This window comes from Mytilus edulis, chromosome 13, assembly GCF_963676685.1.
Source record: "Mytilus edulis chromosome 13, xbMytEdul2.2, whole genome shotgun sequence".
NCBI classification, from domain to species: Eukaryota; Metazoa; Mollusca; class Bivalvia; order Mytilida; family Mytilidae; genus Mytilus; species Mytilus edulis.
The window spans coordinates 52,838,575-52,853,352 of record NC_092356.1 but is presented as its reverse complement, the minus strand read 5'-3'; the positions used below and the strand labels follow the sequence as shown (position 1 = coordinate 52,853,352).

Below are 14,778 nucleotides of genomic sequence, written 5' to 3'. Positions count from 1 at the left end.
ACAAAATAACAAATTTACTAAAAATCTAAATTTTATATTTTGCAATTAATTTTATAGGACATACATGACATACTTTTTTATTGCTTTACAAACTCACGACTCTGTTTTGCACAATGTTTTGCCTTTATCATCATATTATGGTATATAATATACCGGTAGTTATTTCATAAAGGATTGAAAAATAAATGTACACTTACCTGATGTATTATCCTTTTATAAAGAATTGTTTTTTTATACATATTTCATAATTTTTGAATTGCCGTTTCAATTTAATACAGGCAAAATGATTTTAAAATACAATACAATTATATTTATATTCCTTGCTTTTAAAATTTATCGTCTAACTCATTATCATTAATAAAGTCGTAGACATATTCATACCTAAATTCAATGTAACATTTTTCTTTTTCAACATCACTGAAGTTCAGTTCAAGGTCAAAGCTTGCTGATGGTCTAAAGTCAGTCCACGATTCATCTGAATTGTCACCTTGCTGTCTAAATTGCCACTGGTACATGGAATCTTTATGGTGTCTACGACAATTTTTACCAAATCCACATTTCCCCCGAAGATGGTAAATACATATTTCCATTGACATTGACTGTGTAGAAGGATCTACAGTATCTATTTCACTGGCTAATGATAGATTGGTCATACCACCTAAAAGGTTGGGATTGGAATTGAACCTTCAATGAAAAGAAATAGAAAATATATTCTGGTACAAAATTTTCAATTTTTTTTTTAAATGTTAGTACCTGTACTTTTAAAAGTTAATAAATTGACTTTTCATGACTGGCATCCTTTTTTCATAAGACTATGTAATGATCACTAATGATGGCAGCTAAAACTTACCATACAAAATACGGACAAATAAAATCAGAGCAGAACTCAGAAACAGACATAATTTTTGGAGAAAAAAAAAGAACTACTTATTAAGGAGGCTCGAGGGTATAAAAATTTCAGAAAAAAATTTAAACATTTTTTTTTATTACAAATTTTATTTATTACCTTTTGTAGTTGTTACTTTATCATATGGTACTAGAAACATTCAAAACAATTAATTCGTGTTGGCCCCAGATGACTTTTAAAATGTAAACATCATTGAAAAAGTTCCAAATTATCTCCCTTTGGTGGAAAAATGCCATTTTGGCTTTAAAATTGAAATATCTCTGTTAACTCATCGATGACCTATATTTTTTAATATAATTTCGATATATGCTGTACTTAAACTAAATTATTGTAAAATTTGAGCGATTTCTGTAATAAATTTCTTTTTTTATTTCGATATTACCTTTATTTCTCCTAATAGGTCAACAGAAAAAAAACACTTTTACAAAGATGTATGCTTCTTTCGAAGGCAGATTGTGAGCGCAAATGAACGGTGACCCCATTTTTTTATTTTATTTTTCTATTAACTATAAGATAAAGTTCATTTATAGAAAAATATAGAGAAATCCTATATAAATGATTTAGACCCGCGAACCCCCTTAAGTAGATTACAACTAAGTTGCATTGAATTTGACCTTCAAAGAAGAGATTGAAACATTTTTTGGTACCCACTGTTGCCACCTCCTATATCATGTGTTTATATCATCCCACTGTTGCCACATCCTATATCATGTGTTTATATCATCCCACTGTTGCCACATCCTATATCATGGGTTTATATCATCCCACTGTTGCCACCTCCTATATCATGTGTTTATATCATCCCACTGAACATGCCACCTCCTATATCATGTGTTTATATCATATGAATTAAGAAATTGAGTTCAATCACAAGGTGCAGGTACACATGAAGTAAAGAGTGACCAAAAGGATTTTTAACCCAATTATTAATGGTAATCATTTTTTGAAAGATAACTTATTTAGAGAAAAATAAAGAACTTAAATTCAAAAGGATGGGGTATAAACATTTTAGGAAAAACACTGAAAAAACTAGATATCCATTCTGCTTATGTTTGGATGCTGTTTCAATGTCATTTACAAAACATCCAGATTTATTTTAATATCTATACTGGAGAATTATAAAAAGCACACAAACCTTTTCATGTTCTGAAATCTTGATGTTGTTTGTCTTCCAGTAGATGACTGCACACTACCAGAATCACTGTCATCTCCAAACTGTGATACTCCAATCTCTTGAAGGTCAGCTAAAACTTCCTTTGGACTCCTACGTGTGCTTATGCCATACTTTTCTAGAAGGGCTGTAATAAAGAATCATTTGTTCATTAAATAAAGGTACTGTTATTAATCTGATGATGCTTCACTTTAATTGATATCAATCATCTGGTTATAAAATTTATGGTAAATTAAATGTCTATTAAAATGTCTGCAGAGAAATATATAATGTCATTACATGTCTCTGATGTCTGCAATTCAAATGATAAGTAATTATATAAAGTATACATGGTCATATGGTGTACTTGTGCAAGAAAACAAATTTTAGAAATAAAAGACCATAGACGAACACTGAATTACAAAATGTTTTATACATGTTATAAGTCATCTTTATAAATTGCTAAAGCAATCTGTCATCAGTTTTAAAAAAACTTTGTAATCTTGTAGAACATGTATGTGAAAAGGAAAATGCAACTTTACAATATAGCTTTTAATATAAATCATGTCCCTTTACCTTTGACCTGTTGGTTCAGAAGGTCATGACTCCTTCTACATCCCTTTCCAAATTTACATGTCCCACTGATATAGAATCTACAGAGGTGTAGAAAGGGACATGGCTGACCTCTTATATCTTTAGTACATCCTTTTCCTACATTATAGAATTTACAAATCTGTGGCGTTGTCATCGGACATCTACTCTTAACACTTTTAAAAAGGTTTCGTAAATCTTCCAATCTCAGTTCATCAATATAATTTTCCCTGAGCAATGCCTTGTTATGTGCTGTGGTTAGATCATGTCCGAAAGCACAAACTTTTCCTGATTTAGCTACATGACAGGAATTGGACAATAAATAGAATTTACAAATGTGGAGTTTGTCACAAATAGGAGATCCTCTACATGTCCCACGACCTGAGCAATGTGTGGGACAAAGTTCTAACTTGGTCAAAGCACTGATAAAACTGTTTCTTCCATCTGTTTCAATTTCAAAATTCTTTGGATAACTTTTTAAAAATGGAATCAAAGATGCAGAGAATTTTCTCCCAAGACATTGTTCTATTGCCGCCTGTAAATTTTGTTCAGATTCCGTGTTTCCATTGGACGCTGACAAATATCGAACACATTGTTTAATGATTTGAACATCTGGGTTATCTGGTATGACTGGTCCCCTGTTTAACTGACTAGAGGGTATGAAGTAAGCCATGTTCTGTACAGCTACCTTTGTGATAATAGTTTTCTAATGGAATGTAAATCTATTTGATCTCTGATTAACCAATGTCAAAGTCTTGTCAACTCATTATTACATTTGGTCTACATACATGTACATCATGTACATTAACTGTTTTATTCTCACTGCAATGAAGAAAATAAATCTGGTTATATTGTATGTTGTATTGACATGAAAAAACAAAATCATGTATAAATATAGCATTCCTAAAGGAGACTAACCAACCAGTCTTTTAATTTATGGTACTCATACTTTTCACACTGACTGTTTAAATTTTACCTTGGACTATAATACAAATCCTTGCTGGAACTAATTGATATGTTTGTACCTGATATAACTTATACTTATCGGCACTGAACTCAGACTATAGTTAAAGTAAACTTAAAATACAATATACTAACAAAATGTCCCAGAAAATATTAAGACATGCTAGATATGAATATTTACAGTGTACATCTATAATTTTGTCTATTGAAAAATTCAGCACATTTTTTATATTTATTTTTTGGCATGTTTAGTAAATCTACAAGTAAAAAAAAAATAGCAACTGATTAATAGATGAAATCAATTCATTTTGTAAATACAAAAATGCAACACTCTGTCACTCAAGAGCAGAAGATTTAAAACTATTTCAAATTTGATAAAAATAAAGATATATGTAAATTTCAAAATTATGTATAGATCTGAATCATAACAAGTGTAGAATATTTTAACATGTTTGATATATCATTAGTTATTCTGAGATTACTCTGATGTCCAACCGTCCAAAGGCTAGCTCAAGACAAGCTGGGGACAAGTCAGTCAGACTACAGAGTAAAATTTAACTTATCATAAGTTTGTTTCTGAGAAAATCAGGATGAGATAAATGTTATCATAGAGTTATCCCTCTTTGTGCTGGTTCTTTCCTCCCCATATAAATTAGGTGCCTATAAATAATTCTCAATCATCTATTAATCGGTTTGATTACTTCTATGAATGTCACTATGCTTGAATAAAGTGTGCACATTATTTATGTTGGTGCTCTACTTAAACAGAGCACTGCGCCCTGGAATGAGAAATAAAAATAATTGTTTAAATGTGTCATCACTTGTTTCTCTTTCCTTTTGTTTGATATAAACATATACTATGTGACGGTCATCCATTAGGTGATTCATAATATGAAAAATTGCTGGTAAAACATATTTATATTGACAAAGTATTCATCTTTCTCATACCTACTTGTAAATTTAGGCTTGGCACATTTTATTTCCAGATCGAAAATGAAAGTAAAATTATTTCTAAATATTTGTCAAAGACGGTGTTATTTCCGGATTTAAGTTTCTGTACAAAATGTTACCCCCTTTTAGCCCTTTTACACTTGAACAGCTAGTGATTATCAATAATCATAATTATGTTGTATAATTTAATGATTGCTGTGCTTGTAATGAGCCCTATGATAATCTCTGATTAGGAAAATTAAATATTAATATTAGTTTTATCGGGTCTCACTAATTAGCGACAACAAGCGTCAATAAGCGACAACAAGCGTCAACAAGCGACAACAAGAATTATTTTAGCGACAACAAGCGACAACAAGACTATTTAGCGACAAGAAAACATTTTTTTTTTAGATATAAAGAAATTTGTATTTAATGTTTTTTTTAAATATACGAGCAGATATGTCTAATTAAAATGTTTTATTATATAGATAGACGAAGAAATGAAACATTTGTGAGGAAGAAAGAGATTGTGAAGTTTATATTAGTATATTGGTAGATGAAGAAATTTAACATTTGTGAAGAAGAAAGAGATTGAGCTTCTTTTTGGTAGAGCAAAGGAAATGCACACGCTATAAATTTGAAACAAAAACAAAAAAAAGGTCAACTTTCCTTTGAAGGATTTATTGAAACAAAAACATGAAATATTATTTCCTTTCTAACAGTATAATTCATTGTTCTTGATAGGAACATCATTAAATGTGGCTTCATCCTAAGGTAATAACAGTACACACAATGTGGAACATCAAATCATGAGATTAACGAATCGCGTGTCCCCTGTTTTATTGCTACAATAACATCCAATTAACACCTTCAACTTTGTACACGCGTCAGACTATACAATTACACGCGCCAGAATATACAATCATTGTAAATAGTGAACACCTGTTGAAAACTCAAGATTGTCATTAATTTCCTTTCATCTTCAATCAATATGTATAAACATGATAAATATCGTTTAATGAGGCAATAAACATATAAAAAGATGAAAATATTCACATTTCAATTTTCTTTTCCTCCTGTTTGATTTCAGTTCTTTGTATTTCACAATTTGTGTCAATATTTTCAGGACAATGATGCACAAATAATTAATTTTGCGAGCTGAATATATATTGCATGAAAAGAGTTTTAAAAAACAAATTATAAGATAAATAATATGTTCTAAAACACAAGGAGAAGTAATCTCATAACACAATAATTAAACGTAATAGTGGCTGTTATTCATAATACATGATAAAATATTATGTAAATAATGTTTCATTTTTTTCTATCAATTTTAACTTTCTTGTCGCTAAAATTATTTTCTTTTGCATATTCTTCTAATATTTATTGCAATAATTAATTTTAATTAAAAAAAAATGTTTTCTTGTCGCTAAATAGTTTCTTGTCGCTTGTTGTCGCTAAAATAATTCTTGTTGTCGCTTCTTGTCGCTTGTTGACGCTTGTTGTCGCTAAAATTTTTGTTGTCGCTAATTAGTGAGACCGGTTTTATCATTTCCCTCCCTTTACCGTGTGGTATCTTGTGATTTTGCAGTGGACAGTGATACAACATGACCATTTTATAATTCTTAACCATGTCTCTTGAACTTGATCTCTTAGACGAGGAATACAGTTCAGTGGGAAATGATATCGATACCCCAAGTTTACAGTTGTCAAATGAAATAAGTCGTTCAATACGTAGCGGAAATCTACCACCAAGTGTCAATAATTGGACAACAAAACATGCAGAATTGCTTAATATCTATTATGAAAAAGAATGTATTAATGACCCATTAGATGTTCTAGAAAGAATATCAACATTACAGCCATTCAGTAGAGAGCAACATCATTTTACAGACAGTTTAAAGTCATCCTTGCAGTTTAATGCATCATACAAAACATTTGATGAAACCTACAATTTTTACACTGCAATAGAAAACGGAATGAAGAAAGAGTTGGAGGATACCATTTGTAAAGTGAACAAAAATCCTGAACATGATAGGTATACGCCAATAGCACTTGCAAAATGATAACACATGCAGCTCCTAATCACTTGTATACATCTTAAAAGCGATAATATTTTTTCTTTCCTGAGATACACACTGGAGTATTTCAAATTGTAGAGACGGATTCTTCATTTATAGTTACAGAATACCATCAACTTTTTGAGGATTACTTTCCTGCGCATGCCTGTATGAGGTCGTTTTAAGTTAATTTAATTTTTTTTTACTTTTATTTATTTATGAAATTTACAATTAAGGGGGGCCCAGGGTGCTCAGACCCCCCCTCCCCCTCTTTGTAGGACAAATTACATTGATCATATAGGCAATCACACTAAAACATGACTGGAGTTGGCCCCCTTTAAGTGCAGTCTGTGGTCCCCTTATGAAAATTTCTAGATCAGCCACTGAATTGTTTAAATTGTGCTTGATATACATGATATATATATAATTATAATTGTCATCTCTTCATATGGTTCTTAACTATTTGGAGTTTGTTGTACATGCATGACATGTGCAGTTCCGATTGTAACCTAGCTAATACATATATAACAAACATGATAAAGCATGTAAATAATATCTTATGTTTACTTTATGTCTATGTGTAAGCTTAGACTACGGTACTTTTTTATCTCTGAAAAAAAAAAAATATATTACATACTTTTGACAATTACAAATGTAAGAACCTGAGTGTTTATTTTAATTTTTTTGTGACAATGTGTGAAAAGCAGATATACTCAACATTGCTCAACTTTAGAATCATTCATGTGTCATTATAGGCTTTAACCAAAATGTGTGCAATGTTTTAAGTATAAAAAACTGATATTTTCCACTTATCATGCTTATCTACAGTTTGTATATACTTTACATTTTCAGATTCATCAAATTCAAGGTGTCTAGATTTTTGAAATGTCTACACAGATTTATGGTCGATATGGAATCTCTACGGAAGAATTATGAAGAGTACAAAGGAAACTTTAAACATCTTCTTGTTAGTTTTGTGGAAATGTGTTGTATGGAAGTTTTGTAAGTTCAAACTTAGATTAGAGAGGTTGACGATGAATTTGACTGTTATATTTAGATCCCTTTTAGTTATCATGGTTATAAAAGTCTTCACCTGCTTCAGGTCTTATACATCATAGGCTTTCAAACTTTTTGGCTTTGATCATGAGCATTCCTGAAGAAGAGATAAATCCAGAAAAATACATCAGTCAGAATGAAAATACATGTATATAAAGTGTTATTTTCATATGATATTCATTTAATAATATTCTTTTTTATACATCATGTACATAGGGCTATGATCATGACAAGTCAATAACAATAACTATTAATAGGAAATTAGTAATTTGAAATGATTACCATTTTTATTTTAATGTATAAAAAGTAAAATCACAAAAATACTGAACTCTGAGGAAAATTCAATTGGAAAGTCCCTAATCACATGGCAAAATCAAATGACAAAACACATCAAACGAATGGACAACAACTGTCATATTCCTGACTTGACAGACATGGCAGAGGCATTCTGAGTAAAATAATAATAAATAGAAATAAGCAATACTGCCTCTGAGTGTACGAAAAATAAACTTTATATGTGAAAAATGAATATAAAATTGAGAATGGAAATGGGGAATGTGTCAAAGAGACAACAACCCGACCAAAATAAAAAACAACAGCAGAGGGTCACCAACAGGTCTTCAATGTAGCGAGAAATTCCCGCACCCGGAGGCGTCCTTCAGCTGGCCCCTAAACAAATATATACTAGTCCAGTGATAATGGATGACATACTAATTTCCAAATTGTACACAAGAAACTAAAATTAAAATAATACAAAACTAACAAAGGCCAGAGGCTCCTGACTTGGGACAGGCGCAATAATGCGGCGGGGTTAAACATGTTTGTGAGATCTCAACCCTCCCCCTATACCTCTAACCAATGTAGAAAAGTAAACGCATAACAATACGCACATTAAAATTCAGTTCAAGAGAAGTCTGAGTCTGATGTCAGAAGGTGTAACCAAAGAAAATAAACAAAATGACAATAATACATAAATAACAACAGACTACTAGCAGTTAACTGACATGCCAGCTCCAGACTTCAATTAAACTGACTGAAAGATTATGATTTCATTATATGAACATCAGACACAATCCTTCCCGTTAGGGGTTTAGTATCATACCATCATAACATATATGAGATATATTAAATAGATTTTAGTAACATTTAAAAAAAACAGTCCACACAGTTTTATTATCTCCCTTGAAAAATTATTTTAGAAAAAATATGAGCAGATAGACATGATAGATCGCATACCAAAATAAAAAAAAAGATTTATTTCTTGCATATAAATTAAAGTAATACAGTCTTTTGCTCTTTATTTTATGACACATTTATATGATGCCATATGTTTATTCTTCATTTAAGGTTTCATTAACATATACATGATATATGGCAACTACATCTACATAAACATTGATACATCTTAACTGTTGAAATGTTGACTCTTTGTCTTAGACCAATCATGCAAGTTACATTGGCAACATTCAGCAAAAGATTTTTGAAGTGGCCTAATCTGAGTAATCATTAGATGTAAGATATACAAATTTTATATGTGAGGACGCAAATTTAGAACAAAGGTTGTATTTTTAGGGAATGCTCAGATACCTCTCAGTCTGTCTGGAGAAATTTACAAGGAACCAAGGCAGTAGTATCAAAACCAGACCTTTGTTTGTATAAATCAGGACTAGAAGACTTTGTATTACTTGAAGAGGAAGTGGTAATACCTGTTACTGAGGTAAATAAAACAATTAAACTGGAGGGGTAGGGCTGTACCTAGGGATTGGTAACAGACTAGGCAGGGGTTTGGGGCTCGATGACTGAGGCCCCCAGGTTAATCATTTTTTGTCGTTTCAAATTTACCGCATGAAGAACAGCATTAGGCTACTGATACTTGCCTCAAATTTTATACCATTATAAACATTAGGATACAAGGGAAAATGTGCAGTCAACACCTCATTAGAAGTAACGTTAAACTGGCGGGGTCTGAAGATTGGGGGAGGGACAAATCAGGACTAGAAGATTTCATATTACAGGATGTTACTGAGGTAAAGTGTCAACAAGTAAAACTGGAAGGTTCATTAGGGAGAAAGGAATTGGCAACACAATATTTTTCTTGTCAAAAACACCCTGGTAAAGACCTATTTCATTATTAACACAATGTAATTTATGTCATCAATTACTACTTAATTGATTTTTCTTGCCATAAGAAAAACACAAGGGGTTGCATTAGTGCTTCATGATCAGGACACAATATTTAGTTTTCTATGCAAATTTATTGAAGTTTAATGCTTTTCTTTACCCCATGATTCTTGATATTGTATGTCCCTATTCAACCTGCAGAGTTTTATACGATCGCAAAAATTGAAAATTTTTTGGTCGTATTTTGGTATCATGTCGGCGTCGTCGTCAGAAGACATTTTGTTTTTGCACTCTAACTTTAGCATGTTTAGTAAAAGTTAATAGAAATCTATGAAATTTAAACACAAGGTTTATGACCATAAAAGGAAGGTTGGGATTGATTTTGGGTGTTTTGGTCCCAACAGTTTAGGAATTATGGGCCAAAAAGGGCCCAAATAAGCATTTTTCTTGGTTTTCGCACTATAACTTTAGTATAAGTAAATAGAAATTTATGAAATTTTCACATAAGGTCCATGACCACAAAAGGAAGGTTTGGATTGATTTTGGGAGTTTTGGTCCCAACGAATTAGGGGCCAAAAGGGGCCAAAATTAAACTTTGTTTGATTTCATCAAAAAATGAATTATTGGGATATGCCAAATCTAACCATGTATTCAGATTCTTAATTTTTGGTCCCTTTTTCAAATTGGTCTACATTAAGGTCCAAAGGGTCAAAATTAAACTTTGTTTGATTTCAACAAAAATTGAATATATGGGGTTCTTCAATATGCTGAATCTAACGATGTATTTAGATTTGTAATATTTGGGCCTGGTTATCAAATTGGTCGACATTGAAGTCTAAAGGGTCTAAAATTGAACATTATTTGATTTCATCAAAAATTGAATTCTTGGGGTTCTATGCTATGCTGTATCTAACCATGTATTTAGATTTTGGATATTGGACCATGATAGGTAAATGTCCAATTTTAAAGTTTTTAAGTTTAAGTTCTAAGACCACATTCATTCTATGTCAGAAACCTATTCAATCACAATCCAAATTCAGAGCTGTATCAAGCTTAAATGTTGTGTCCATACTTGCCCAAACTGTTCAGGGTTCGACCTCTACGGTCGTATAAAGCTGTGCCCTGTGGAGCATCTAGTTATTTTTAGTTTCAGAAAACTTGTTTCCTCAAAAAAGCTCCAATTATGAACTCTAGTGTTTAAGAAGGTGGATTTAAGTTTCAGATTGAAAAGCAATTATTTTTTTTCTATTATACCTTAACAGGTGAAATTAAGTCCTGAGCCATCACAAATGAGATCAAAAGAAATTAATTCATCCTTGGACCCAGCATGTACAGATGACAAGGTGAAATCTCAAATAGAGTTGGACTTCAATGAAGATATCCTAGGTCAACATGCAGGCACACTTTTGTTAGATCTAGATAGATATTGCTTGAAGAAAACAGTGTATATTGATGACGATTATGTGATGAGAATGCCAGGGATCATGTTTAAAGGAACACAGGTAATTGAACTGATAAATCTAAAGTGGATTGTAGATTAGCTTTACATTGTCCACTGTATGTCAATCTATTGTAGGTTTTCTTAAAAACAAAATGACTTCAGAAATAAAGCATTTTTATTTTTGTATAAGGAAATGAATTAAGTGAATTAACAATAAATAATTGCTTTTCTGGATTATTACTTTCTTCCTTGAACACCATTGACATGAAAGCCAGCAACGAAGGTCCTCCGCTTTTGTTGGGTGGCAGTTTTGTTTTATAGAATATAAAAAAGAAGATGTGGTATGATTACCAATGAAACAACCGTCCACAAGAGACCAAAATCACACAGAAATTAACAACTATAGGTTACTGTACAGCCTTCAACAATGAACAAAGCCCATACCGCATAGTCAGCTATAAAAGGCCCTGAAATGACAATGTAAAACAATTCAAACGAGAAAACTAACGGCCTTATTTATATAAAAAAAAAATGTCCAATGACTGTTACTGTTGACCAAACCAAATTTCTGCCACTGCTGTTTGTCTCATTGTCATTCTAGGTCTTCTTTTCTTTCTTTTACTTTGTGGCCAATAATTCTGGGGTCCACTGTAGGGTCTTCCTAGTTATATCCTCTTTCTCTTTCCATAGGACAATCAATGACCGATTCATCCCCAGCTTGTTTTCATTATATTAGTGACTATATATTCGTGTTGGCATCTTGTTAGATGGTTTTAGGATGCTGTCTTTTTACAGGATGGGTTTTCAACTTTTGTATAAATACATTGAAGTTGCAGTTCAAATTATTGAGGTTTGTGTTTGCTTCAGAGTTTTTACAGAGTTATCTCCCATTTAACTAGGAAAAAAATGAAATTGTAAACTGTTTTACATTTTGTTCCATTGTGAAATTTATGAAATTAATAAATAAGTCCTACATGCCCAAAGTCATAGATGAATGGTTTATTTGCAAATTTAATTGTCCACAATGGTTAGTCTTTGGGCTTGAAAAATATATTTGTTAAATGCTAAATGCAAATACATGTTTGTAAGTGCACAAACTGATTTTATTGATTTTGCAATACATGAATTAGGTTTTGAAAAATTTGGGGAACATAATCAGGTATGAAATTTTCAACCACAGGGAAAATGATGGTACTTTGCTGTTTGTGATAAAACATTTTTGTAATAACTATTGACCCTTCTGAAGAGTTGTAGTCTGATGGACAAGACATTTCTTCAAACTACTTACCCGCCAACCGTCCTGTAAATTATTTAGTATTGTAGATTTAGTGGGTGGAGGAAACATTGTAGTTTCATGAATATTTGATTTTGTTGTTTAAAGAAAGTTTGTAAGATATAAGCTAGATGGTTTTCTTCTAACCTCCTGTAGATCTGAAAAGGATAATTTAATACATAGGGGTTGTTGTAGGATCCATAGGGCCCTATAGAGATGATATTTGATGTTATTATCACAACCCTACTGATTTATCTGAGGCATGTTCAAGACACATTGAACATTTATATTAATGATTTAAGTATGCACCAATAATAAAATCAACGAAAATTAGTTTCTTATGAATAATAATGAATCCACTGTAGATAGGCTACCTGTTAAATATATTATACATGTATTGTATTTTTGCAGTTAATTTTGTTGAAGGAAACTTTCAAAAGAATTGATCACCATTCATGAAATACTCCTTTTATTCATTTGCAGGTTTTATTCACATTACTAGAAATGAACAGATCCCATCACAGAAAGCTGAGATATAGTGAAGACCTGGATAATGAGAAAGACCTAGCTACAATTACTTACTCCAGACCGTTGGACATCTTGGTTGAAAAAGATCGATGTACACTTATAGAAAGTTTCATCAGATTAAACAACATATAGCATGTATAGTGACAATTATTAAAAATATCTGACAATGTTGACAAGGATCATTTGGTAAAATTAATCAGATGTAATCAATAAGAGGGAATCTAGAACATATTTGTGTGAATGGAATTCTTGTTGTGGTCAGTTAAAAAAGATTCCTTAACTGAAAAAGGAATTCATGGAATAGATACAGAATTTAAAAAAAACTATTGCCATTTTTTGTGCTAACCTCTTTTTGCAAATGGCAACAAGTAAATATATTCTAAAGATTCCAACGCAATCATTGGTTTGAGCCTTGTTTTCAATTTAGACTTGTTTTCTATAGATTAATACATCGCTTTGTCATTTCATTACATTATAATCTGTTATTTGTAAGAGCTGTTTGATAGCAAGAATAAAAATCTCTTCCAATATTTCCAACATTTAGATCTTAGATTTATAATTCATTTCCTTATGAATAGATGGATGCTTTGATTGCTGCCTAAAGTCCAGCAGCAAATGTTACATGCATATTTAGGATGAGAACATGTGGCATCTATATGTAATGCTAAAATTGAAAGAAAAAAATTGTTTTCGACTTGTCAAATGGTTGCTGCCTTATGTTTTCAACAAGTTGAAGTTACAAACAAGTTTTTCTTAATTCCTACTATTACAGTTATTTAAAGTTTAAATAAATGTTTTTTTTTATTATGATATTAGTAATGGAAGACAGTTTAACCGTAATCAAGATATTTTAATTCAGTTATAATTTGAGACGTTAATAAAATGGCACTGGCTACGGTTACATGGAAATGTAACAATAATAAAAATATTATTGTTACATTAGAGACTAAATGCCGGAATGCATGGTTGGGTAAGGACCTGTTTAATTACGAATGTAACAATAATTATTGAGGCTATACATTGCGTTATTGTTAATGAAAAACAGTAATGTACGATGGGACTAGAAATTTGTACTAATAATAAAAGTTGAAGACATTTATTTTATATTTACAATACATACATTTATTACATACATTTCATTTACTGTAATTTTTTATTTACAATGACAATTTCTACAAATCCTATAAGTGTTTTTTAAAGTCCGACACATTTTTGACGAACGAAATTACATCCTCATCTGATACGTGTACATACAGAAGTTCTTAGTATTTAAGTGACAGTTAGCCATCTTTGCTTTTGATGTATCAATTTGCATCAATTTGTATAGCTGTATGAAATTTATGTCTTGATATTGTTTTAGTTTCGTTTATTAAAACGCATCCAAAGTTTTAATGTTTTTCACCCTAAACAAATTGGTTCAAAGTATAATGACAGTAATAAGAGAAGGTGTGCAGTTAAATACTTTAAAAAAGTGAAACCATTGAACTATATTTTTCGCCTTTGGCACTCCTAATCTTGAGTAGTATCTTTAAGAACATCAAAACCATTAATACGTAAAACTATTCAAGTTATACACCATTTGTTGAATAATAATATTTATTTTTTATCAGTATCAGGGGCGGATCCAGCCATTTGATAAAAAGGGGGGGTCCAACTATATGCTCCCATTCAAATGCATTGATCGGCAAACCCCGGAAACCCCCCCTGGATCCGCCAATGAGTATTATACAAGTATTGTTTAGTATATACAAAATG

The 14,778-nt window shown here is 31.3% G+C and overlaps 2 protein-coding genes across 3 annotated transcripts in view; one reads left to right on the top strand and one right to left on the bottom strand.

Annotated features, from left to right (window-relative positions):
- The window catches only part of LOC139501381 (protein mono-ADP-ribosyltransferase PARP12-like), a 275,921-nt gene that overhangs the window by 7,660 nt on the left and 253,483 nt on the right, over nucleotides 1-14,778 (bottom strand). The window contains exons 2-5 of one of the 2 annotated variants that reach the window (XM_071290424.1): nucleotides 4,564-4,775; nucleotides 2,634-3,470; nucleotides 2,043-2,205; nucleotides 382-684 (exon numbers count right to left, since the gene is read on the bottom strand). In XM_071290424.1, coding sequence (XP_071146525.1) covers nucleotides 382-684; nucleotides 2,043-2,205; nucleotides 2,634-3,321 — 1,154 coding nt within the window. In that variant the 5' untranslated portion in view covers nucleotides 3,322-3,470; nucleotides 4,564-4,775. Of the gene's footprint in view, nucleotides 1-381; nucleotides 685-2,042; nucleotides 2,206-2,633; nucleotides 3,471-4,559; nucleotides 4,776-14,778 lie in introns of those variants that run through there. The other variant, XM_071290425.1, reaches the window with a different exon arrangement.
- On the top strand, nucleotides 6,086-14,415 carry LOC139501383 (uncharacterized). Its single transcript, XM_071290428.1, has 5 exons — nucleotides 6,086-6,582; nucleotides 7,457-7,606; nucleotides 9,233-9,377; nucleotides 11,044-11,283; nucleotides 12,979-14,415. The coding sequence occupies exons 1-5, from the start codon at nucleotides 6,176-6,178 to the stop codon at nucleotides 13,153-13,155; spliced, it is 1,119 nt and encodes a 372-aa protein (XP_071146529.1). The 5' UTR covers nucleotides 6,086-6,175; the 3' UTR covers nucleotides 13,156-14,415.

Excerpts from the sequence above, each read along its gene's own strand:
- LOC139501383 (XM_071290428.1), top strand. The coding sequence starts at position 6,176 with ATGTCTCTTGAACTTGATCTCTTAGACGAGGAATACAGTTCAGTGGGA. Across the intron at positions 7,607-9,232 it reads ATGTGTTGTATGGAAGTTTT|GGAATGCTCAGATACCTCTC; the intron begins GTAAGTTCAAAC and ends TTGTATTTTTAG. Across the intron at positions 11,284-12,978 it reads TCATGTTTAAAGGAACACAG|GTTTTATTCACATTACTAGA; the intron begins GTAATTGAACTG and ends ATTCATTTGCAG.